We start from the raw sequence: 26,878 nt of genomic DNA on the forward strand, positions 1-26,878 counted from the left end.
TTTTGGTAATATATTAAAGTAAACATTATATTATATAACTAATAATAGTTATTAGTTGTATTATTTTTATATTCCAGACTTCCATTCTGGTTTTAATGCTATTTTTGCGTTCGCATGTCATATTATAGTAATGTACTGTGCCTGTAATGAGTTTAATGCACTTAATGGATATTTTTTTATTTTTAAAATGATCTACTTACGTTAACATTTGTTGATGACCATCGACTATGATTACATACGATAATTGAAACATTTATTTTTTTAGTAATATATAAATAATAGTTATTAATCTATTAGATTTACAGTAGATATCAATGTATTATTATAGTTATTTATTTTATAACACAGTACCCATACTTAAATTAATAGAGCAAATATAAATTACAATTCTGGATCAAATAATATAAAGCAGGGGCGGCCAAACAGTCGATCGCAAACGATTTTAAAGTCGATCGTGCTAGAATTTATTTTTAAGCTACGCTCACGAAAATTAATTATGGTGATATAGTAACTTAATAATAATAAAAACTTTTTTACCGAAGTCGATCCTCAAAGGTGAAGTATATTTTTAGTAGATCGCGGCCGAAAAAAGTTTGACCGTCTCTGATATAAAGCAACGGTACCTAGTAAACTAATAATAATAGATATACATTGTATTATATTACTCATCTTAAGGTATTTTATAATTTATCTATACAGGTAAACTAAAATCGCATTTTATTAAGGGTTTACTTAAATTTTAAAAACTTGTCTTACATACAGTTACACTCCTAAATCACACATGACACATTGCACGTGTTTATTTCTTGAAAATATGATGTAAGTAGGTGGCAATGTAGCATATAAGTGCATCTTACTCAGGACTTATAGAGTGACATAAAATGGATGAAAAGAGTATTTAGTTACTGTAATCTCTACACCTAGCATCCCATGTAAACAAATAATTCTTATTATTCACTTTTTCTTTTTTTATTGTATATGGCTTTGATATGATAACAAAATAATAAAATATATATAAGCATAAATATTTACTATACATACAAATTACAAATAAATAAATTTGAATAGAATTAATGACAAAAAATAGATAATAAAATTGAAAATAAATAATAATATATTAATATGTAATAACAACAATAGATAGAAGCAGAAAAGGAAAAGGGGAAAAGCTAAGGTTATGTTAGATTGATATTGTCAGTGAAAATTTGTCTACAGACGTAGATACGTCAGCTAACACATCCAATTTATTACTTTAAAACTGCATTTTTGAACGCTTGAATTTATTCGAATTTGGTTTGAGTGCACTCTAAAATCGAAATCTATATGTTTTACTGTTTGTTCGGCTCCACAGTGGCAGGTAATTGTCTCTAAGAATCCTTATATTTGTACAGTAAGTAATTTCATTTTTCCAGGTTAATTCAAATCCTGGCTAGCGTTGCCCAGATTTGTCGAAACAATTCAAAACCTTGAGGTCTTATGTTTGGGTCAAAGTTTAGAGGGATGGTTTTAACGCTGATTTTTTTCCAATGCTGTTTCCAAAGTTCGAAAAGGATACTATAGGTTTGTATAGGTTTGTAGCTTCGTAACATGACCAACTTTAATGTTTGAATGTTATTACGTTGTTACTTGTTATAGGTGAAAATTTTTCTGTTCATAAATACTTTTAACCTTTAAATTAATTTTCTATATTATTATTAGTTTATTTGATAAGTAAATAACTCCAAAATTTAAATTATATAATGATTATAAAACAGAATATTTAATTTTAAGTAGGTATACTTATAATAAAATCATAATAGGATATTTAAAAAGTAAATAAGTATATTTTCACATATTAAAAAAAAATATCTTTTTACATAATAGAAATAATTTTCATTATGGTTTACAATTTACATTGTATCTATTAATTTTCTTATAACCTACAAATATAATGATAAAGTTTTTAATATTATTTTACTAAATGTAGTAAAAACTACATTATAATTATTAATCACTAATCAAACATTTACTATTTATTATATTATGTGAAATATAGGTAAATAATGACATATTCTATATAATTCTAATGTTCTATGCAATAGTATATTTTCAAGCTGAAAAACATTAATTAAAATAACATATAAGATTTAAACGATAATCTTTCAAAAAAATATAGTTTATTGATATTTTAATCTAAAATAATTTAATATCAGATAGAGCGACGGACGTGGAAAAAATTGTCTACGTGAGTTATTAACCGTTTTCGACGAAAAATATCTGGGTTATCCGCTTCGCTCGCGAGTAAGTAGCGGAGTAAGTATCGTTAAGTTTATACAAACGTGCTCTAAGTATGCATGTGTATATATTTTTGTCTGAGATAAACTTAATAATTAATAAAGTTACGCCGTTTTCATTATAATTTCTTTAAAATGATAAATGAGGTACTTAAAAAGTATTAAAAGTAACGAGTTCCACGCATGGAAACAAATGTTTTTATGACTGTACTTAAGTTTTATGTGGTATTTATTAAAAATTACTTAGGTACCTAACACTTAAAATACTAAACAAATTACAAATTATAAGTTTTTATTAAATATTTATACTTGTTTTGTTAATATCAAACTAAATTACTGACCTTATCGGTAGGGTTTATCAGCACCTATTCTATAAATTCCTTACTATTAATTATAAATTTTTATTTGTGTTTACTTTTATGAGTTTTATGCAGTCATTTCACTTGGTATTTATTAATTTATGAAAATACCGATGATCGAAAAGTTGTCATTCCAATTTATATTAAAATTATGTTCTGTAATTAGATGATTGAATGTAAAAAAATAAAATCATTTTATGTGAAAGTCCTCATTTTGTAGTGGGTCGGGACTTGAGGCTCCTTATAGACTTCCTAAAGTTTGGCCCTGAAGAATAGCGTTCAGAAATAACAAAAATTAAAATGTGAATGAAGGCATTATAAAAGAATAAGATTCACTCGAGCTAGTAAGTACTTACATTAGTATATAGTATATACTATAATTACTACATACATTTAGTATATTTATTTATTATTATATAGACAATAGATATAGGTACCATACTTATATTTATTTTAAATTTAATACTATAAATATAAATTATTATAATATTGTGTTTTAAAAATGTGAAAAAATCAAATTATTCTAATAATTAATAAGCAATTGTGTGTTGATGTTAAGTTGTTTTCTAAAACCTTATAATATTATTCTTAATTTTGTTATAAATTCTACTTTTTTAATAATTTATAAGTTTATAACACAATTATAAGGTAAAATTTTAAATTACTATTAATATTTAGATACATATTTAATTAAAAAGCAAATGATTTTTGTTAATAGTGGATAAAAATGTATAACATAGATATATAATTTTAACAATTTGTGCCTTGTATCTATAACGCTCTAATTATCAAAATTAAATACTTAGATGTTCTGTGTACCTACTTAATTAATACATTTATTACATTACACCTATTATTTAATGATTTATGTTATGGATGAAGCATTTCGTAGAAAATATAATCCTCGTCTATAGCATTTGTCAATTTGATACCTCACTCCTCAGCACCTTAAAAACAAAAGTTATTTCAATAAAGGATTCGGATACCGCTTGTACAAACGTAGGTCGGTTGCCTATATTATACAGTTGTGATCATTAAGAGATATAGAGAGCTCATTAATTATACAGCTAGGACATGAACGCTATTATCATGCAAATTTTAAATCGGAGATCTTTATTCAGACCATAAAAGTTACCAGGTATAGCAACAAACCGTATCAGCATTGCGAATGCTTTATTCTTGACTCCCCATTAACGTATTTTATTAAGTTATTCATTATATTTAATTATATCATTACATTATTGGCCTAACAGAGGTACAGAGCAATAAGCAGCTAACTTATTTCCTTTATTACGGCATAGATAAAATTAGTAAAAGGTGTGCTAGGAGAAAATAAAGTAAGGTATTCAGGTATCATCCGGTTATAAGATGAAGTAAAATTTCGTTTAGTACATTTAACATAGGTATATTGTATAAACAAATGAGTTATGACTTATGAGTTATGAGCATATAATATGTAATTTACGTCATCACGGTTGTGGTGCACCATGTTCCGAGTACGTCGTACACACGTGTATGCCCGTCAGTACCTATAAAACTCAGACTTATCAAACTTCTCGGGTTTTAAACTGATAAATAATTTTATAATTTTTTATTTGTTTGTTAATTAACATTTAACAATTATATTTAATTTAAAATCAAAGTCCAGTGTACAATACTATACATTAAATACTAAATAGTAACTACCATAGGCGGTAGGCCTACATTATCACCATATTGTTTTGAAATCCTTTGTAGTTTGGACCATTAAATCTTTTATGCATAATGTCAATATTATGTATATGTATATGCGTATGCTACAGCAGTCAGCAATTGGATCATTATAAATGTTTTTTAAGACAGAACGTCCTTTATCCATCTTGAATTCTTTAATTAAATGCACATTCCTTATTATCCATATAACTTTTGAATAAAACAATATAATACCTTTATGTATCATTATTCCTTAAATTAATTGTCTTTGTGTTGTTTCACCAGATGATAATCCATTAATATTTATTTATGTTTTTCTTTTATAGATTACCTAGTACCTATAGTACATTTTTTATTTACACATAACTGTCTATATGTAATATTTCTCTATGAATTTAAACAATAAACTAGTCGATTATTTCAAAGACAAACATACATTTTCTCGAAAAGTATTTATGTTTTTGAAAATTGGTTGTTATTATTTTAAGTAGGTAATTATTGCAAAACAACAATTAAAAATAAAAATTATATTTTTATCCTTATTATATTTTAAGTTAAATAATAGCAAATATTGTGAATTTCATATTTCGAAGCAAAATAATTCTCTGAAAATTTCAATGTATCTACCTACTTTAATTTTTATAAAAATCGAATTTCAGACGTATAGATAAGTAAGTAATTCAGGACAGCGTTAAGGAATTTAAAATTATATATCTATATGGAAATTTGAAAATTTTTGTGTTTTTTTTTTTTAATAAAACCCGATAAAAATGCTTGAAAACATATTATTAAGTTCCTAATAATTTGTTAATTTCCCAATAAATAATTTCAAAAATTTATAGTCATAATATTTTTTTATAAATTTTTGAAGTTAGAATTTTGATAAAATTAGGCAAAATCTTGAAAATATACAATTAGTTTGTACTTAGTAAATCATAAAAAAAATTCTGTTTATACCTAAAATTTTAAAATTGAATACAAAGTTGTTTATACGTTTTGCAATCTTTTTAAAATATTTTTATTGGAAAATTTAATTATTTTTAATAATTATTTGAAGTTCAAATTTTTATCATAAGATATTCAGACGCCGTTTATAACAATTTCTTGTTTTTTGAGGTAATTCAAAAATAAATTATCGTAGATATTTGACATTTTTGGCAAATGTTATGCTATCATTTTTTACAGATGATTATTTTAAAAATATTTTGTTACTTTTTAAACTATTTAAAGTTATGTGAAATTTTCGATTTTTTTTTCTTTTATTTATATCAATATAAAATATTCTATGTCGAAAAATTCTTAAATTTATAACATAACATCCCAAATAAGCGGTACTTGTATTTATCATTTATGTTCTTTATATTTTTCACATTTCACGTAGGTACGATAATGATAAACATGTCGTATATACCATATGGCATATGGTAATATATTAAATATACTTATGACCTATGTTCTATAAAGTATAAAGTATTTAAGCATATAACAATCACTAATTAGTTTTAAGTAAAATTTTTAAAATATTTTAATGGGCATACCTTGATTTTGAATTTTGAGATTGGAACAATGAATAACTTGATAATTAGAATGATGTTATTTACATTTTTATTTTTTCGTTTACTCATTTTATAGTTATTAAATTATTATAGTATAAATAAATAATAATGCATTGGTCTTCAATTTTAATAGTAATTTCAGAAAGAAAATTGGATCTAGTTAGTTGGTATTATTGGGGAATGAGGGTCAAAATAAAAATTTTCAATTACTTATTATTTAAAATAATTAGATTGAGCATATAGCTATTGTAAAACATTACATTTTTTATAATCGCATTAAAATTATCTAAAAAAATAAATATGAATTATTGTGAGTAAAATAAATTCAATACATTTTTGTAAACTTTGATATAACAGAATTCTATAACATTGTCAAATACAATTTTATTTAAGTTAAGAATAATGTAGTATAAATAATATGGTAATATGATGACTATTTTATATTTATACATAACACTTTTATTTTTATTACAAATTCTAAATAGTAGATAGTAATAAATAAGTATAATATTTATAAAACATTTTTATATTGTGCAGGAAAATATGTATATCAAACAACAATATCATGAAATAAACATTAAGAGAATTTGTTCCATATATTTTTAAATTTCCATCAGTCTCTCCATAGCAGTGAGTACTTCATTATAATGTTTTCCTAAAACACAAAAATAACAATAAATAATAAATCATTTTTAAAACTAAATGATTTGTTTTTGGTTTAATAGTTTACTTTATGAGAGTTTAATCATAGTACACAACATTTTAATATGATAATTGAATATTAAAGCACATACAGGCAAAAATATTTTATTTTAATAAATTATAACATTTAAAAATAAGTATAAATATTAAATGATAAATAATTATGATATCATAGTAATTAGCTATTATGATTATTATCATTTAAATGTTTTTCATGTCCAAAACAATTTGTTTCAGATATTTTGAACCTGATCTTTCACCTTAACCTCAGACATCCTATAGGTCTTTTTTGTCTTTCTGGTATACTATCTCATATCAATTATTAAGTAAGCCTTTGTTTTGCAAGAGTAGTTAGCCACAAAGAACAACTTTTTTTTATGTAATTTACTATATTGGGTTACTGAAAAACTCCTTAACTTTTCCAATATTTTTGGTCCTCCATTTTTTTAAATTTACATCGATAGAAGGGTCAAAAATTGACTTCAATAGTTGTTTTCATAAATTAAAACTTAAAAGGTTATTGTACTTTACATTAAGGAGCATCCAAGTTTATATCTATATATAACCATGTATCAAATAAAGAGTTTTATACAGGTTATACTTTGTACCTTAAAATGTTTATATAGAATTTTTGTCTATCTTCAATCAGAAATAGCATCAGTTGCTTTCCTATATTTTAGTTTTTTATTTGTCTTGTAGTTCATAATTCTTAAATTGTAAATTTACCTGGTACTTGAAATCCTGTAATCTAATATATTTATAAACACCCACTTCTAGATTCCTTCTCAGGAAAAAACACCCAATAAGCTATCATGTCTTTTATACATTTATTTGTAATCCCATTCTTTATACTGCTTTTTATAGTTCTTGGGTTCATTTAATGAACACTTCTTTGTTGTCTGCTAATAGCACTAACTTTTTCTACCTAGATGTACTTCTCTTTATTCAAAGTTTAAACTTCTTCAACGATAAATTAAATTAAACTAGTAATTATGCATCCCCTGTTATAATCATGCAGTTACTTAGACAGCTACTGATAGTTTCCTTTTAATACTTTTATTTCAGTGTGCATAATGTATAATCTTATGAGGTTAATTAGTTTTTAAGGGTTTTTCTAGCACGAATGGTTGAATAGATAGTGTACAATTATAAATTAATTCATTTATAAACTATTATATAACTAATAAATAAAATTACCTCCAGGTGGAACCTTAAAATTACCGCTTATCAAACAGTCTTTTAGTTCACAACCAGCACTAATTACAGCATCATGACATACTATACAGTTGTGAAGTACACATCTGAAAATTCCAATACTTTTTATTATTTAAAATGCATATAATTTTACAATTGTAATAAATTGTGTTTAATATAATGTAATAAATACTCTGTCTCATTTAAGCATATTTGAATAAGAGGCGGCATTGGATATGGCTACTGTACTCCAAATATTACAATCTCAGTATTACTTATATAATTTTAACAAGTACTTTTTAGCTTGTATTTGAATAATTATCAGAAACAAAAGCTAACAACAAAAAAATTTGTCAAAAAGTCTGATCTGCGCAAAACAAGATAAAATTTAGTCAGACTTAAATGAGACAAAGTATAGTGTCATTATGTAATATTATAATAATGTATAATATCAGTTATTACAAAATGTCATTATGACAAAAATATAATTTGTGTAGGAATTATAAAAAAAAAATTGTATTTAAATTTTTGAGGTAAACAGTAAAATGTTTAATGTTAACATATTTTCTTGTATTTTACAAGAAATATAAATAAATAAATAGTTAAAACTATATATTTGATCAACGATTAGTTATGACACTGATGGCGAATTTAGATTCTACTGTACATAAAAACTATTTAACTATCTATTACCAATGACTTGTCAAACAATCTGACATTATTAAAAAAATATGTTACCTCTCTTCAATAGTAACACCATTCATTAAAATACAATCAGTTATTCTCGTTTTTGAATTAATTGTACATCTTGAACCAATAGTGCTACTTTTAATGGATGTTTTCTCCATTATTTTAGTATTAGGCCCAACAAAACAAGTTTCCTTGTCAAATTGATTTGATAAAATTTCAGCGTCAGGTGAAATTTTATCTTTTTCATCTCCTAAATTTATGTTTAATTTGTGAATCTAAAAATAAATTAAAAATTAAATAACATATTAATAAAATTATTTTTATTAGTTACTTACAATTTTGTTGATTCTACAATAATCATACAAAGTGTTTGCACGTATTCCAATATTTGAATCAATCACACAAGCATAACATTTAATTATCTCTTCAAAGTTAGATATATTACCAAAACAAGACATTGAACGAATATTAGTTTCAATATCAGATTCTTTTGATATGTTAAATATATCAGGTTTTTCATCTTCTTCATCTTCAATACACTTTTCACTTGGTTCAATATTTTTACTATGTTTTGATAATTGTTTTTTTACCACAAATGGAAGTAGCTCTCCTTTAAGAGTTGAAATATTACTAAAATAAATAATTAACAATTGTAATTAATAATAAACCTACATAAGTGGAAAATAAATGAAAGTTTAACTTACATATCTTTTACAAGGTAATTAACTAGCCAACGTTTCATAATATACATATGAGAATCTAATAATTTTGAGCAAAGAGTCAAGTTTGAACATTTTTTTAGTAATGAACTACTAATTGGCATAGTTTCTTCATAATCTGAAGCTGAAGCCATTAATAAAAGTCTAGATGTTTTTGAATCATAACCAATAATATCTTTTTCTATAAAATTTAAAATATTTATTTTAAATTCAGAATAGTTATTTAAAAAATAATAAAAATACATTAATATTAAAAGAGTGTCTTGTATGTTCTTTTAATTAATTTATTAAATTTTTAATCATTTGATTTTTGAAAATCAAAATTGCATAACTATGTTTATTAAAATGTTTTTTTTAAATATATTGATATTACATTAATCTAAAGGTTTATTTATACTTAACTATAATAATTTAAATTTTAGTTAAATGTATTTGATTATAGGAATATACGTTTCTTGAAATTGGAAAAAAAAATTTCTTTATTCTTTTAATATGCACATCAATATTTTATTATTTTGAAAAGTAAAAATTAAATTAAATTAAATTAATGATAATTTATAAAAAATTATGACTTTACCAAACTTATTCTTTGATTTAAGCCCGGGTACAGTAAAAACACATTGCTCATCTTGTGATGGTGAAAAATACAAAGACACTAAAGATGCGTTATTATTTCTGTAGATATTTAAAACTTGGTGTAAATCAATGTCAGTTATTAAATCACAACTAATAACAATGACATCAGTCTAAAAAAATAAACAAATATTTATTATCATATGACAAATAATTATTAATTAATACATAGTACATGTATATACTAATTTACTTATATTAATTAAAAATTACTATGATATAATCGGAGATATGTCGAAGAGAATCAGCTGTACCCCAATCTTCATCAGATGGAATTGGAACAAAACTTAAATTAATTTCAAAACCAAGTTGATCTACTTCTTCTTGTATATCACTAGCATAATTATCTGCTACTATTATTTTTGTATCTAAAACATAAAAACATAATATCAAAACATTGTAAGACACTACAGGAAAAGCAACATACATTTATATAAATCATTTAATTATTCATTCAGTAATTTTTAGATACTTTTAATTGAAATTATTATAGAGAACCTAATACATATACATATCTACATTATTATTAATGATATTTTCTTTAATTTCTTTTTGTTGTTGTTAAACATTTATTATTATTAAATAACTTAAACAGATAAGTAATTTATATTGATTGAATCACATCTTAAATCATATTCATGACAACATAATATTTGAGAAAATATATCTAGAGTGTACTTATAATAATAATAACTTCTAATAAATAAAAATTATTCTCATATGGTCATACAAAGATTTATGAATGTATGTTAAGAAACTGGTTGAACAACGCTAATCAATAATTAAATAACTTTCAGATACTTGTAAAAATAATTAACAATTTATTTATGATATAAATTTGAGACTAAATGGTATTTATGACATTTCTGAATTGTCATTAACATAAACATCATTCTTAAACATCTTTAAAATAAACTATAAAAAATAGTTAAAGCCTAAAGGGAACTGTATGAGTAATTACAAGATTTTATTAATTTAACTTAAATTATTGACTAATAGGTATGTACCTATATGTAACCTTATTTTACCTTATGTCAGGCTTTAGCATTTTCTTTAAATTTAACTAGTAATTGAATAGTTTTAACTTTATGAGGGTGCATAAAAAATTACATACCTATGTTATAATCCAGTTTTGGAGTACCATTAACAAAGGTTGAATCATATAAATCAAAACGTAGGTTAATTTACTATCATAATGTTTAATGACGTGTGGTTAGTATTTAACACTTTTAAGCACTCAGAGTACTATAACAACTTGAGACAAATACTTCTAGCATTAATACTTTCTACTAGTCGTCATACAGAAATAATGTGTCCATGTCACTCTTAGAATGCCTTTTATATACTAGATAACAGTTAGATTCTATTGTCTTCTACAAGACCCCACTTAGGTATTTGCAATGGCTCTTTAGGATTAACCTTTTCTTTGCATTCCTTATAAATGGAACTTAATATATAATAGCATACACCCAAGATATACCCAGTAAATCTCATATGACCCATCACAATGTAACCATTCCATTATGTCTTTTTTTAAAGAAAATTAATAAATTGTAACACTTACCCAATACTCATAGCGTAATATTATCCTAATATATACTTGTGTAGTTTGGTACATTGTAGCTATTGCAACGCCTATATCAACTTATCATTTACTACAACTCAATTGGTAATGATTTTAATAAAATAAAATAACTATTATGTTATTACTTCTAATGTTATTAAGTTAAAGCCAATTTATTGTCTTATTGAATATAGGACCACAGTTTGTAATAATTTAATGTAGTTGTAAAACAGTTTTTTTTTTATATATAAATAGGTTCAGTCAATGTATATATTATTCACACATCGGGTACCTACCAATAGCCTACAATACTACCTACTCACCTCTGAACCCGGCGTTTTCGAGCAGCTTGAGTGGATAGTATATCATTGGTTTATTGCCGACCGGTAACAGACACTTTGGTTTTGTGGCAGTCATCTCGGGTATTCGGGATCCTTTACCAGCGGCCATGACAACCGCTTGGAATTCTAACCAATTTTGCATGGCGAATGACGATCGGGTACCGTTAAAGAGAAGGATCTACGCGGTCAGAGGTTAGTCGCGGATTGAACAAGCCACAACTCAATAATTCACACTAGGTAATCGACGAAGACGATAATACAAAAGCAGCGCGGTCGTCAATACCGAAACATTCGAAACTCGCAAAACGCTGGCGAACTGGCGAATGGAATACGTCGTCTGACCATCGGCTCATCACCGAGAATGTGTGATAATTTGATAATGTACAATCCACGTTGAGATAACCGTTATCAGCCGCAAAGACAACGACGCACAGGATAATTTATTACTGCGAGATATGAGCGAAAGGAAGCAGTCAGTAGGACAGCTGCAGCTGACGATTGGAATACTGGACAACGGTTCGGATCCACGATCCAGCCATCAGTCAGTCACCTCAACAGTGGCCAGTGCGGCCATGGGACTGGAAAGTGGAAATGCGATATGCAGGTTTTCCAAGCGGTCCAGTAAGCGTAGAACATAATTTATGTGCTACGGTGCGGCGCAGGCATAAAATAACCGGGCGGTCGGCAACACTGCACGCAGTTGCACCTTTCGGGAACAATAGACTTGTAATAGTAGTGGTCTGACTAGGGAAGAGAGAAAGCCCTACCAAGTACCAGTTCCACCTCCGACCTCCATAGATATCCGATATCCATTATTTTTATTATTGTTTGGTATATATAGTAGGTTTTTGCCCCTTTGTACCTACTTATTACTGCTCATCTGACCGATAACAAAGGATAACTAAAATACGAAATGGATCCTATGAGTTCGTGATAATCGTTTCGTGTCGTCTAGGGACGCTCCGTACAGACAGCCAGCGGTCCGTCGCTCACCGTTCGTCGACGTCGTCATCGCCGCCGCCGCCACCACTGTCATGATTGTCGTCACAGGGTGATCGGGGTCAAAAACCTCTTATTCCAAGGGTTCAAGGTTGCTGACGTTCCTGACCGAGAAAATTCTACGATGCGTTAGCCTGCATAGGTCGACTGCACAGTACATACACACACTCACAAACACTCTTATAGACTCATTCACATACATCACACTCTCCCACGGTGCATAGCACGGTCCACACATAGGAAAGTCGAGTCGGTGTGTATCCTTTGTGTTTCCGAAAACGTGGTACATACTACCCGTCCAAACTGGCGCATCCCGGTTTGCCCAGACGTTCCGGCAACGTCCATCACGATGGAGGTCGACCACTGATTGATGATAATATGCTGGCTTTATGGCACGAAAATGACCGTTATTCGTTTGATGACTCTGACCGGTTTGAAGAGGATTCCCTGTGTACATGGAGCAGCGAACCTGAATCTGCATGCATAAACTGGAGAGGATGGAGGAAACCGACCGAACAGAACACTGAAGACGGTTAGTGCATACTATAAAAGTTAATTCTTTTGTTTTAATTAGGTATGCTAGTTATTCATTTGTTTTATTATATTAGAGGTTGTTTGACTACAAGTACCTATCTTTTTATCCTTTATTGAGTAGGTAGCTATTTATTTACTTGTTTGATCAATATCCCAATTTAGTTGGGTTTGTATTGATTTATTAATGGAAAATTAGTTAAAAAAACATCCAATGGTAGTTCCAATAAATATAATAGATAAAACCAACTTTTAAATTTTAAATACCTTTCAATCATTTAATTTATAATAATATTAAATTATCTATTTAGTAGCCACATAAAGTTTTATTTTTTATTCAAAGTTAAACTTTTATGCATGATTAAATTTAGTTACATATTCAAAAATGAAGTATAATAAATTGTTTATTAAGTTTTTAGGGTATATATGTCTAATATCTACTTATTTAAATAGATCATTACTAAACATTATGCTAATATACTTAGAACCTATCTTTTTAAATTATATTTTATTAAGTTGACACTACACCCGAAAATATTATATCTGTATTTTCAACAGGTAGTATATACAATTATAAATTCTAAAGAGCCCATTTAATTTCTTTGTACTTTATATTACAGTAAATTACACATTATTTAATTTAAAGTAATAATACTTTCTGATTAACGTTATAGGTTTTTAGCAAATCGTGAACATTTTAAAATTCTAAAATGTTAATAACTTGCTTTAAAATTAAAGCATAATAAAAAAACTTCAGAGGTTTACTAGTTAATATTATTATTTTTAAAGTTCATAATAGGTAAATTTACTGGAATGTTAAGTATAAATGAGTTAAATGGATTTTTCAGTTTGAACAATTTATAATGTTATGTATATGTATGACGAAACAACAAATGCAAGTAAAGTTTCCTATTAACTACTATAATATGAGCTTTTATATAAGCAATTTCTACATTGTGTTCAATGAGAAAATATGTCATAGTAAAACTAGTCACTGTGGTAAGGTATCATATAGGGATGCGCAAAAGAATCAATTTTTATAGGGCTGAGAAATTTTTTTTCTTATAACAGAATAATATGTATTAAAATTATATTTTTATTATTTAAAAACATTAAATTGATTGAAAGCCAATTTCCTAAAAAAATCACTAACAATTAAGCATAAGCTAGTTTTTATTTAATGTAATTCAGCACAACTTGCAATCGCTTTAATATGTATACTGTATCTATTAAGCTATTTTTAAAGAATTTGTATACATAAATAATCAATGGCTGCAGAGGAATAGTAATGAGCCCCTCTGCTACTGTCGGTTTAACAGGAAAAATGGGCTGGTTTTTATTATTTGAGGTTTAAGTATTTAAGTCTAATATTAAGCAGTTTATTAATTATTATACTCGTACAGTTATAACAGTTTAAAATCCAAACAAATTAGAGAGAATCATTTATATCTAATTTACATTGCCTTCTATCCTTCAATATAAATAATAAAATTAACAACAGAATAAATATAATTACATTAGTTTTCAGGAAAATATTTTTAAAATTTAATATTTAAGATTTCAAGTTAAATAATTGTAAACTGCTATTCGAAAAATTAATTGCATTATTTATTGATTTAATTTTCAAGTGTTCACTACAGAAAAGAAATAGAGTTCCAATATTTTATTATAGTGCCAACCTTTAGGTACTTTATTTATCTGTTATACAAGTTATCATATTATTATTACATATAGAAGATTTTAAGCTATTGAAACTCAAAAGCTTTGGCTATTTAGTAAGTACTTAGTTAAGTACATGTCGTAACTGCCTATCTATTTGTAATTTGACCTTTATAATAATTTAATTTCCAAAATTTAATTCAAATTGTACATTTTTTTACGAAATTGGTTGGAATATTAGGTAATTATAAAATACATGATATTTAGGTACAACATATGTGACGAACAAAGCATTAGATATTTTAAAAATTCAATAATTATTGTTATTAAATAGAAAATGTGTATTAGCTATTATACCTAGGTATATTTTAATTAGTACATATCTATTAATGACCTAGTTATTCTTTTCCGTGGTTCTGGTATACATATTGATAGGTAACACTTGCAATTTAAATGTGGTGTTACAAGTTCTAGAGTATTAACAGTTTTTCTTGTATTATCTGTAAGTAATTGAAATTATTGTACTTATTGATCATTTAAAAATTCTAAATGCACATGTAAATCAAAGAAAATAGTTGGTTTTTTTTTTTTTTAATTACTTTAAAAGTAATATTATGAATAGAAGGCAAATGAACTCTGGTTTTCATTTGTGACCTAATTAATTTCAATGTGCAGTTATGAAATTTCCCATACTAAGAAAATATTTTGTTTGATACTGATATTTAAAATTACTTAAGAAGTTACTTATTTCGATTATTTTGTTTTATTATTTATTTAATAATTATTTTATAGTATAAGTTAAATCGAGCCTATAAGAAATATAATAATATTGAATAGTATTGAATTATAAAACTATATTTTGGCAATTGTTTGGAAGATTTATCTTGACTATATAATATTGTATACTTGGTAAAGTGATATTTACTTCCTGATAAATTTTAGTAATAAAAAACGTTTTTTTTTTTTTCATTTTTATTTCATGTACAATCATTATAGACTACATAAATTTAGTGTCTAGCTATTGAAAATCTAATATCTATTTTGTTTACTGAACCACATCTTTTTTTCAAATTTTGAATTCTTATAAATATAATGATATTAAAATTATAAAAATATAAAATAATGAATCAATCTATAATCACACATTGGTAATTTTTATTTTATGTATTCTATTATTTCTTTTGCAATAATAATATAAATAAAAATTCTCCACAATTTAAGTGAAAATGTCCAAGTCTCTAGTTTTACCTTTCTCAAACTACCTACAATATCTAAACATATTTTTATCATGAATAATAATATAATTGTACTTACATATATATTTAATATAATTATTAAAATAAAAAGTTAAAGAAATTTAACAAATTAAAAGATAAGTAGGTATAAATGTGGATCTTTAATATTATTAAAGCAATACTTAACTAAAATTAGTAATATATTTTTTTTTTTTTTATAATAAGTACATTTAATTAATTTTCTTTTTTTTTAAATATATTGTGTATACTTAATTTTTTTTTTTAAACTTAAAAGTCAGTATTTAAGAAATATCAATTCCTCTGAGTTATTCAATTTTTAAAGGAGAGAAGTCAGGATTATGGATTTACTAGCTTTAGACTAAAGACTAGTGGTGAATTTGTGTTATGTTTAATTTCTTGTTGATTTTTTTTCTAGTAATTGTTAGTTGTGATAAATTTTTTTTCAATATCGTAGTGTTTGTGAAATGTAAGTATTAGTACTGATGAAGTACCTTAGTCTTGGTGTACTCCTGCTTGACTTTAGAAGCAGGATGATATTAAGGAATAGCCTTAATGGACAAAAAATGTACTGTTTTGATGGTAAGATTGAATTTTCAATTAAATTGGGTCTGAGAAGAACATTGTTAATTTAATAAGCTAATTAGTGTAGCATACGCGGTCAAAAGTTTGAAAAATGAAAACGAGTACACCCGGGCAATCATTTTTGTTTTCGAACAAGTATTCTATTTTATTTGGAATAATTCGACGAATCTAACGAATTTAGAGTTGATTAGTTCTATTAGTTATCCAGTTAGTAGTTAACCTATCGAATTATAAACGTGTGTTTGAAGCATGGTAAATCATTTTGAAAGTTTCCTGAATACTACCTATTTTCATTGTTACATCGTACCCGTGTGAAAAAATGTCAATTTTAAAGCTATTCGCTATAAAATAAATGTACATCGCGAGATAAAAATGATAAAATAGACTAATAATAACCTAAACCTTACTCAACTTGCGGTTGTTATTTTTTCATATTTATTAATAAGATAATATATACAATCTACATCCTAAACTGACGTTAGCGGTTTAAAAATGTGCGATCTGTAAGATAAGATATGATAAGTAGGAAGTAGGTTGTTGGGAAGAAGGATTTCAGTTTATATAACAGACTGGTGCTAAACAAAGTCTAAGGCTTGAGATTCGAGAGATATCCAAAAAAGCAGTTTAATTTTTTTTTTCAAAAGAGTAAAATATTGCATTCACTACCCGATAAACTTAGTATTTGGTCGAATGCGAGATACGCAAATTTAATTGATGATCAGGAAAAGATTATGTTTTTTAGTGATGAATGGTAAGATACGTTTAAGCATTAGTTTTTCTAATATTTTTACGAAGAACGTTAGAACTATTAGGAGACTTACTGGTCTGTAGGTAAGTTGAATTAGGTAGGTGATTATTATTAAAAAAGTATTTTATCTTTTTTGAACTATCTTCTACTTCTTTGCATTTTAATTACTTTGTTGCGGCCTTCGTAACATAAATATGTATATGGCCCAGACCTAAAAGAATCAAATTATGGTTATTATCATCTATAATTTATAGTCGCTTAAAAATATGTGGGACATGTAGTAGATTGTACAGCTAGTATAGATAAAACTAGGTTTGTTACTATTTAAATCTCGTTATAACATAATGATAAAACAAAATACTTTATAAATTGTATTTAAAAGTATTGGAATGATTATCACTTATCACTCCAATGTTTCATAAGTGTTGTACGGCTTCCTGATAATTAAATGTTTTCCAAACAATTCCAGAGGCAGAGACATATTCTCTCTTTCACTCTTACCATTTATTTAAACAGTTACCTGGCGGGTGGCCCCATTGCACATTGAATATATATGTATAGTAGAGCACAGTTGGTAAAGGAGATCAATAAATATCGTACACGGTGTGAGTATTTCACTTCTTTCATTTTTGTTATTATTTAATGAAAAATAACCTCAGATGGGTTGTCACCATTTTTATACCTAACTATGTTCTTCAATATTACGAAATTCAAATTAATTTTATTTGCTTTCTTATTATTTGGATTTCCTAATGTAAATAATAAAAACGCCGCGCAGTAACTATCAATGTTTTTTTTTCGTGTAGGTATAATACATGTATTCATATTTTTAGTTTTTAACTTTTATAGTTAAGTATTGAAAAATCGATAAATGTCTTGATGACGTCGGTTCGTTTAAATTATTAAAACCTTCATTTTTTACGCTGAAATTATTTTAATTATTTAGAAAATATAGCTACTAGCTGTTTAACAATGAAAATTAATTTGATTGATTTTATCCACGATTTTTTATTTAAAATTTATAAAACATAAAGTAGATGATTGGTATTTATTTAATTTTTGTAAATTAAAAGAATCTACGAACTTATTTACAATTTTTAAATATCAATGTTCAGTTGAAAACTGAATCATAGAATTTAGATTGTCTTTATTTAAAAATTAGTTTTTCTTAAGACAATCACACATTCACACGTATTGTCTTCATGCATTATTATAAATGTATAAACATTCTACATACCAAATTTATGTTCAACAGAACTTCCGTGCTTGTACATAGATTTTTTTACGATACATGAATTTTTAAGTGAGTTTATATGAGCATTTTAAAATATATTTTATATACCCTCAACTTGATTAAAAATTAAAATATCGTAAAAAACAAATGTACAACCACAGTTAATTTTTTACGCCTTTAATATGAAAATAGGTCAATTCACTCTTATGTTATAGATAACTAGATAAAATTGGTACTGATGAACACAAATTTGTAATGTTATATATTTGTGAGCCAATGGACACATACTGTTATTTACAGCGGTTTCTTAAGTAATCAATATTGTTGTTTAGTTATATTATATCACGCAATTAAAATTTTTATTTAACATAATCCCCATAACCTCTACATCTTTCAACTCTTCTAATAAATTTTCTTCTCAATAATTTAATTTTTATCGTGTTTCTCTAGCTTGAATCTCATACAATAATATTTTTATATAGTTTTAGTTATTTAAGCTAAATACTAATGTAGTTTTATTATAAAAATAATGTACGTATATTATTTTTTTGTTTAATTAATAGTATCTAACAGTAGTTAAATATTTTAATACCATATTTATCTACGATCTTAATAGTTAATTGTTTTTAATTAATTTTACTTCATCTTTAATCAAATTTATTATTTAGTATAAAAAAACTATTACTGATTCTAAATTATTTTTTCATTTTTTTTTTTTTGTTCATTTACTTAATACACAATGTATAAATAAATCAAAAAAGTTAGCATAATTAATGTATATTTATTTCAAATAGAGGGAACTTTTATTTATTTCTTTAATTAGAATGTTCTTGTTTTTCATTATATTACTGATGGTTATTAATAATTATAAATAAAATTATATTTATTTTCTAGAGCCTAAAAAGGTAGTTAAAGCACTGGTTGAATTAGCTGCTCAGTGTGTCGCTCTATTCATACCTTATGAACTTGTTGAACAAGAATTTCCACCAGTGCCAGAAGAACTTCAGCTCCGTATTGCTTTTTGGAGCTTTCCCGATAGCGAAGACGATATTCGCTTGTATTCGTGTCTGGCCAATTCGAACTCTGATGAATTTTTACGTGGTCAGGGTTTGTACGCATCAAATTCTGTTAAAGACTCAGTACAAATAGGATTTCATTTGAGTGCTAATGTTCATCATGGCGGCCGTAGCGTGTTCAACGTGGCAATTACATTTGACCGAAAGAAAATAACAACATGTAATTGCACTTGTGAACCCATGTCATATTGGTGTTCTCATGTTGTTGCTGTCTGCTTACATAGAATATATTGTGTAAGGAATTTATTATTACTTTAAGTAAAAATAATAATTTATCACGTATGCCATATATTTATATTTATAATTTTATTTATTTCTTATGTTTAGTCTGAAGAAGTTTGTTTAAGAGCACCTGTTAGTGAAAGCCTTTCTAGATTAGAACGAGATCAATTACAAAAATTTGCACAATATCTGATAAGTGAGTTACCTCAACAGATATTACCTGCTGCACAACGATTACTGGATTCACTGTTGTCTTCACAACCAACTGCTATTAATTCTGTAAGATTTATTATTGTTTAAACAATTGATATCATACTCAATTCTAAATTTTTATTACCTACTGATTATTATTGAATTTTAGACGAGCGGAGCACCAGATCCAACTGCAGGTGCTTCTGTAAATGAACAAACAACATGGTTTTTAGACGAAAAAACATTGCACAATAATATTAAAAAAAGTTTGATCAAATTTTGTGTTCCTTCACCCTTAGTTATTAGGTATATAAAACGTTTTATAGTTTTTTTTTTCATTTTAATTTATTTCAGAAATAATTAATTTAAGTCTTATTTATTAGTGATGTAAACATTTTATCACAATCTGTACCACCTGCTACTGCAGAATGGGCAAATCTATTGCGTCCGTTACGTGGTCGCGAACCTGAAGGCTTATGGAATTTACTATCAATTGTAAGAGAAATGTTTCGTAGAAATGATGAAAACGCTTTACATTTATTGGAAGTGTTAACAGAAGAAGCTATTGCATGTGATCAAGTAAGGATGAATATTAACTGTTATTATTATTTTTTTGTTTTTGATAACATTTAATTATTATTTACAGATTATGGTTTGGTGGTTTAACACAAGAGTTGCATTACATGGTGGAGGAAGTGGAGGAACTAAGCATACTGGTCCCGCTGGCAATACCAACACAGCATCTCATGCTTGTGCTTTACTTTGTGACGAAATGGTAACTTTGTGGCGTTTGGCCGCTTTAAATCCAAGTATTTCACCTGATCATAAAACTTCATTAAAAACTAAATTTAAAGATTGGCAAGAAAAAATATTTACAAGAGTATGTATTAAATTCATAGAATTTAACAATATTGCTTTGTACATTTATTTAATTAACATTGTAGGTGATGAAACACAGAAATTTGTCTAACGCTAAATCAATAAATAATTTTCGCCAAGATACAGAAATTTTTGTGGGTTTCAATCCGGCTTGTGACGCTTGCGACCTAGACTGGGGTGATTATCCATTAGCTGGAATCACTTATGGAACTAATTGCTGTTGTGATGATGGTACTTGTGTACACATTAAACGAACAGGAACTGCTACTCATTTTATGGGAGACCATGTAAATTGGAATGAATGCAGTTCATCTTCTAGAGTAAGTTGAACAAAGAAAAAAATATCCTAAATATATTTAATATTGATGTTCTTAAAAAGTTTTTTTTTATTTTTAAACTATAGTTTTAACAATAAATATCACTTCATAATTTTTTTAGGGAAATTCTACTCAAATATGCTTAGATGAATGCTTCTTGGATTTAAGAAATAATCGGCATTTGCACTTTGGAAATAGAACACATCGATCTGAATACCGTAGCAGATCTAACATGCCTATGATTCGAAATCATATGCCAAATAATGAGTATGTATAATTTAAATAATACTAATTTTATGATAAATATAAATAATTATAATAATATAGAAATAGAGCAATGACAAATGTTTACTGGGTACATATGCCAAGAAATATATCATTACCTCCACCAGATGATGAGAACGCTAGCAGTAATATTACTAGTCCTGAGGAATTTTCAACTAATGAGTCTATAAGTGCATCAGCGAGTTGTGCAAGTAATAGTTTTATTTTATATTTCAAATTTCAAATTTCAAATTTTAAAATATATGTTTATATTTTTATTTAATCCTAGACTTTAATGCATCTACAAGTTCCTCATCCAGTACCCTACCTAGTACTCCTCATCAAATCAATAGTACATGTAACACATCTTCTGAAAGCCAAAGTAGTGATGAAGGTGACCGAACAGCTGCACAAAAGTCTACTTCTTCTCAGACTACTCCTCCACCAGATGTAGATGAATATAATTTCCTTTACTATTATGACCCAAAGCACTTGGCATCAACATCGTCAGACCCAGTTAAGAAAACATCTGATGATCAAATACCATCTACATCCAAAACTTCTACTGCACCTATAACCCCATTGGTAAAATTAGATGCAGAGTGGGAAACAATGTTTGCAAGAGCAGAAGGATTGTATGGTTATGGTCATACAAATGAAGCTTGTGTACTTTGTGTAAAACTTGTCGACCAGTTTTTACAAAATCCACCAAATTTTATAATTGAAATACCACCATCAATGATAAAAGGAAAAAGAAAAAAAGTATGTACTCTAGATCTTAAAATTGATCGCAATATTTTCTCATTAAATAAATAAATAAATTGTTATTTTATATTCTAGATTAATCCAGTCAGTCACCATTTGTCTACATTGGCATCAGAAATTCTACAGAAATGTTATTTTTTGTGTTCCGTTTTAGCTGAAAGAAAAGAATATTATTTACAAGCATTTAAAATTGGTTTGTATGGATTGGAGATGCCAAGACTACCAGCTAGTACAAAACCTTTAGAAGTAAGCATTTTTATTTGTAATTAAATTAAAATTTGCCTTTTTTTTACTGATCAATCATGTTGTATGTTAAAATCTATTCTATCCATTTTTGTGTATACCACACTGAGCTACCAAAAAATCCAAACTCCTCATACAATGTCAGGTGTTCTGTTACTGGTTAACAGTTCCCTCTGGTAGATACAGATAATTACAAAAACATAATTATACACACAGAATGTTATATTGTAATATTATTTATCCAATTGTCATACATACAAAGATTATAAATTTGCATGATGAAAATATTGTGATGACACAGTTCTTTATGTTCAACACCAGCATTCTTAGTGTTCTTATAATCAAGCTGGCAGTGATATGTTTATAAAATGTTTCAATAGCCGGTATATTTATCTAGCTTTAGTATATTTATTAATATGTTGGCTGTTGCTTTGACTTGTGTCACATTTACCAATAATCAAATTATCAGAAAGGATACTAATGATTATACAAATATACCATTCTAAGGTATGACAAATAACCACCAATACCAAATTTTAGCCAAATATACCAATCGAGGAAATGCGGCTTAACATTTATGACAGTTTTTAGATCGTATTTGTTTAATTTTAATGCATATAAAGAATTTTTTATTAAAACATATTTTGTATTACTTTTTATATACATTAATCTGAGCCTTAATTATTACATTACTTAATGAATTATAAAATGTATATTAATATTAAATAATATATTGATGCATAAATCAAATAATATGCGTATAATTAACAAAAATAAATAAATAACAATAGCTAAATTAAAAATGATTTTTTTAGGTAAAAATGGCTCATCAAGAAGGGGAAATTTTAAATCATTTAAAACGCATGTTGCCATTAGGCAAGGAGCAAGTGAGCATTCTCCAAAATAGGGCAAAACTTTTGCGTGAAGGACAATACAAAACACGTGGTGAATCATTATTGCCATTAAATCTGGCTTCATTAATCTTTGAGTGTTTGGCAATGTGTCAGTCACCTATGCAAGATAAAATTGCTGATGAAACTTTAGGTTTTGAAGCATCTGTAGCCGCTTTAGGTATGAAAGCCAATATTAGTGAAGCGGATCATCCATTGCTTTGTGAAGGAATCCGCAGACAAAGGTATAAAGTTTTTTTATATATTCTCATATATTATTGTTTTCAATTGTAACTGAATTATATAATGCATAATTTCAGAGGTGAATTGGCAACAAACATATTAATCCGTTATAAAAATAATCCTACACGTTTGGCTCTTGCAATGGATAAACTATTAGATAGAGAAGTTCATCCATTTTTACAGTCAGCAATGGATGCTTGCTGGTATCAAATAAGAGATCCTAGGAATTTACCATTATTAGCTATGAAGAATGTTGCAAACTGCAATATTCATAATCAACGTTAGTACATAATTATCCAAATCATTAATCATAAAATTAATCTATTAAAATTTTTGTTTATTTGAATTTGTAGCATCTTACAATCCAAATGTAACCAGTGTACCTGGAGAGTTAGACACAAACATAGCTGTTATGACGTTAAATTCCATACCACCTCAAACGTCTAGTAGTTGTAATATAGGATTGTCCTCTCATAGAAAAGATAATAACAGGTATAATATTAATTTATAATTTTGTAATAAATAATATTATTTTTTAAGTATTCCAATATTTAACTTTAATGATTCTTTTTAGATATAAAAGTAGTAAACGTTTATATCCCAGTCAACCTAACCAAGCTTCCGAAGCAAATGCTCACTACTTATTTGAATTGGGTAAAACCATTTTGAGCAAAGTAGGTGGACCGATACAAACTACAGTATTTTCACAACCTCCACTACCTACTCAACCACATCGCGCTTTACACATGTGTGCATTCCAATTGGCCTTGTATTCTTTGGGTCTTCTCAACCGCGTTACACCAAACTGGCGGAGTCGTAATTATTCATCTCAAGTTACCTGGATTGCTGATCATGCAATGGAAATAGGGGCACCAGCTACACTATTCTTGCTAAGCACGTGGGATGGTCATTTGACTCCAACCGAAGTAGCAAATATTGCTGATAGAATGTCTAGAAGCCACGAACGTAATACTGTCGAGGCAGCAGCACAATTAGCATTATCATGTTTAAAACATTCAGTTGCTCTCAATCCAAACGAAATAACAAGAGCTATAATACAGGTAACATATAATTTTATCATTACTAAGAGTGTTATATTTTTAATAAATGTTTATTAATTGTTATTGTTTAGTGTAAAGAACAGTCTGATCACATGATGGAAATTGCTTGTCTGACTGTAGAAATGGCAGCCAAAGGTGGAGGAGTTTTTCCTGAAGTTTTATTTAGTGTAGCAAAACATTGGTTTGACTTATATATGCGGGTATGTTTTATTGATTTAGTTGAATAGAAGTCTATTTTAATTTCTGTATCTTTCATTTATACAGAATTCCAATCCAGATGAAGATAATTATATGTTACAAGTTGATCCCAGAGAGGAATTCAAATGCCCTTATGTTTATCAAGCCAACTATTCAATGTCAGTTGACACATCCCAACAGCCACCACCTCTTTATGCCCATCAGTTGATGGCGCCACCACAAACATCTCCAGCTCATCTGTACCAACTATCATACTTTCCTAATCAATCAATGCCTCAAAATTCACCAACACTCAATACCCAACAACCCAATACAGTAATGTACTATCCATATCCATCTGCGCCTACGTCAAACCAATACTCCCAGTACTATTCTCCATATTTACAAGTAATTAAAAATGTTCATTATTAAAAATATGTATAAAAAAATCTTAAGACTATTGATTGACTTATATGTAAATTCAATGGTGAACTGTTTTTCTTTTTAAGAATCCTGTGCAGTATCAGAATGCAAATCCTCAAAGTCAACCACAACAAGGACCACCACAGTATTTTGTTCAGCCAATCAATCAAAATAGTAATCAAATTAGAAGCCCACCACAACAAGCACAAGTATACATATAAATACATTTAAAAAAACAAAACACAATCATTTAAATTGTTATTATTTAATTTTATTCATGCAGGCAACCCATTGTCCACCACCAAATTTCAGACAAATTCATCATTTAACATCAGCGTACCGTGTCGGGTTATTGGCTTTAGACACGCTGGCTAGACGTGTTCATGAACCTAATCAGGCAAAGTACTCTAGAAATCCACCTTTCAGAGAAGATATACAATGGTTGTTGCGTCTGTCGAAAAAATTAGGTATGTATTATAAATTAAAAATATATACAAAAAAATAATAAAAAGTTTGGTGGTCAATATACATATATGTATTATATATATAAATAATTGTTAAAATTTATATAATTTTTATACTTGATTATTTTTTTTAGGACCTAATTACACTCAACAGTTTTGTTTGGCTGTCACCAATAGCGTTGTGAATCCTTTCACACTTCATGATGTTGCAATGGAAGCTGTTATGTACATGGGACATTTTAATCCCAATCCTACCATGTGCCCAACCTTGAGTCCCTTGGTGGAAAAATGTCATTCTATGTATGTGTTATTATTACAGTATTATATATTTTATATAAATAATATGCTGTTTAAACTAACTAGTTATTAACTATTTATTACTTACACACAGGTATATTCAACTGTTACATCAAAAGTTATATCAGTTGTCATCAGCAGACTACGAAGAGTATGTCGGAATACTTTACTCTGCTTATGGTGCATTTGCGATGACACCAGAAGGCGGTACGATGTTCAAGGACTGGTTGCAGTCTGTTAGAAGGTGAACAATATTTAAATTGGTAGTTCTGTCATTTAAATGGTATTTTACACTTAGCTTATGATTTTCTTTTTTTAATTTTAGATCTAAATCATGTAAAAAAGAACTATGGACAATGATAACAAATATGCTGCCCACTACATGACATTGGTGTTCTGAAGTAGTTATATTCTCCGAGAGCCACGTTTCACCCTAAACAACGATAATATATAGCGATTTTAGATATTTATTTTTCTTATTTTACTATTTTTAAACAATTTTACACAGTTTAAACAAAATGAAAGTCTAATGATTTTCTTTGTTGGTACTGCGTTGACCTAAACCTATAAAATAACAAATTTTTCAAATGTGTTAGTTAATTTTTTTTAATTTTTTTTTTTTTTTTTTGTTCA

General features: G+C 27.2%; 2 protein-coding genes across 2 annotated transcripts; one reads left to right on the forward strand and one right to left on the reverse strand.

Annotated features, from left to right (window-relative positions):
* Positions 1-6,417: 6,417 nt before the first annotated feature.
* Positions 6,418-12,288, reverse strand: LOC112597025 (translation initiation factor eIF-2B subunit gamma). The gene is made up of 8 exons (XM_025342935.1): positions 11,706-12,288; positions 10,032-10,186; positions 9,763-9,931; positions 9,171-9,366; positions 8,802-9,096; positions 8,515-8,741; positions 7,780-7,883; positions 6,418-6,535 (listed from the first exon to the last, which is right to left on the reverse strand). Exons 1-8 carry the CDS (start codon positions 11,863-11,865, stop codon positions 6,483-6,485), a joined length of 1,359 nt encoding a protein of 452 aa, XP_025198720.1. The 5' UTR covers positions 11,866-12,288; the 3' UTR covers positions 6,418-6,482.
* Positions 12,289-12,477: 189 nt separating this feature from the next.
* LOC112597024 (zinc finger SWIM domain-containing protein 8-like) lies at positions 12,478-26,878 on the forward strand. Its single transcript, XM_025342933.1, has 22 exons — positions 12,478-13,254; positions 19,627-20,042; positions 20,136-20,309; positions 20,392-20,528; positions 20,606-20,801; positions 20,869-21,102; positions 21,167-21,421; positions 21,540-21,685; positions 21,746-21,894; positions 21,972-22,444; positions 22,523-22,693; positions 23,506-23,825; positions 23,901-24,103; positions 24,177-24,315; positions 24,398-24,884; positions 24,956-25,084; positions 25,149-25,469; positions 25,571-25,693; positions 25,768-25,951; positions 26,083-26,248; positions 26,340-26,489; positions 26,571-26,878. The coding sequence occupies exons 1-22, from the start codon at positions 13,101-13,103 to the stop codon at positions 26,629-26,631; spliced, it is 4,788 nt and encodes a 1,595-aa protein (XP_025198718.1). The 5' UTR covers positions 12,478-13,100; the 3' UTR covers positions 26,632-26,878.

This window comes from Melanaphis sacchari, unplaced genomic scaffold (assembly GCF_002803265.2).
Source record: "Melanaphis sacchari strain LSU unplaced genomic scaffold, SCAv2.0 Contig36_pilon_pilon, whole genome shotgun sequence".
NCBI lineage: Eukaryota > Metazoa > Arthropoda > Insecta > Hemiptera > Aphididae > Melanaphis > Melanaphis sacchari.

What these genes read in the sequence shown, in the direction of transcription:
- LOC112597025 (XM_025342935.1), bottom strand. Translation starts at nt 11,865, where the DNA reads ATGCAAAATTGGTTAGAATTCCAAGCGGTTGTCATGGCCGCTGGTAAA. An exon ending in TAAATCAAAGAATAAGTTTG is followed by an intron (nt 9,367 to 9,762) that starts GTAAAGTCATAA and finishes TAAATTTTATAG; the next exon opens with AAAAAGATATTATTGGTTAT. An exon ending in AATTACCTTGTAAAAGATAT is followed by an intron (nt 9,097 to 9,170) that starts GTAAGTTAAACT and finishes TATTTATTTTAG; the next exon opens with TAATATTTCAACTCTTAAAG.
- LOC112597024 (XM_025342933.1), top strand. Translation starts at nt 13,101, where the DNA reads ATGCTGGCTTTATGGCACGAAAATGACCGTTATTCGTTTGATGACTCT. An exon ending in GCTTACATAGAATATATTGT is followed by an intron (nt 20,043 to 20,135) that starts GTAAGGAATTTA and finishes TCTTATGTTTAG; the next exon opens with TCTGAAGAAGTTTGTTTAAG. An exon ending in TGGTTGCAGTCTGTTAGAAG is followed by an intron (nt 26,490 to 26,570) that starts GTGAACAATATT and finishes TTTTAATTTTAG; the next exon opens with ATCTAAATCATGTAAAAAAG.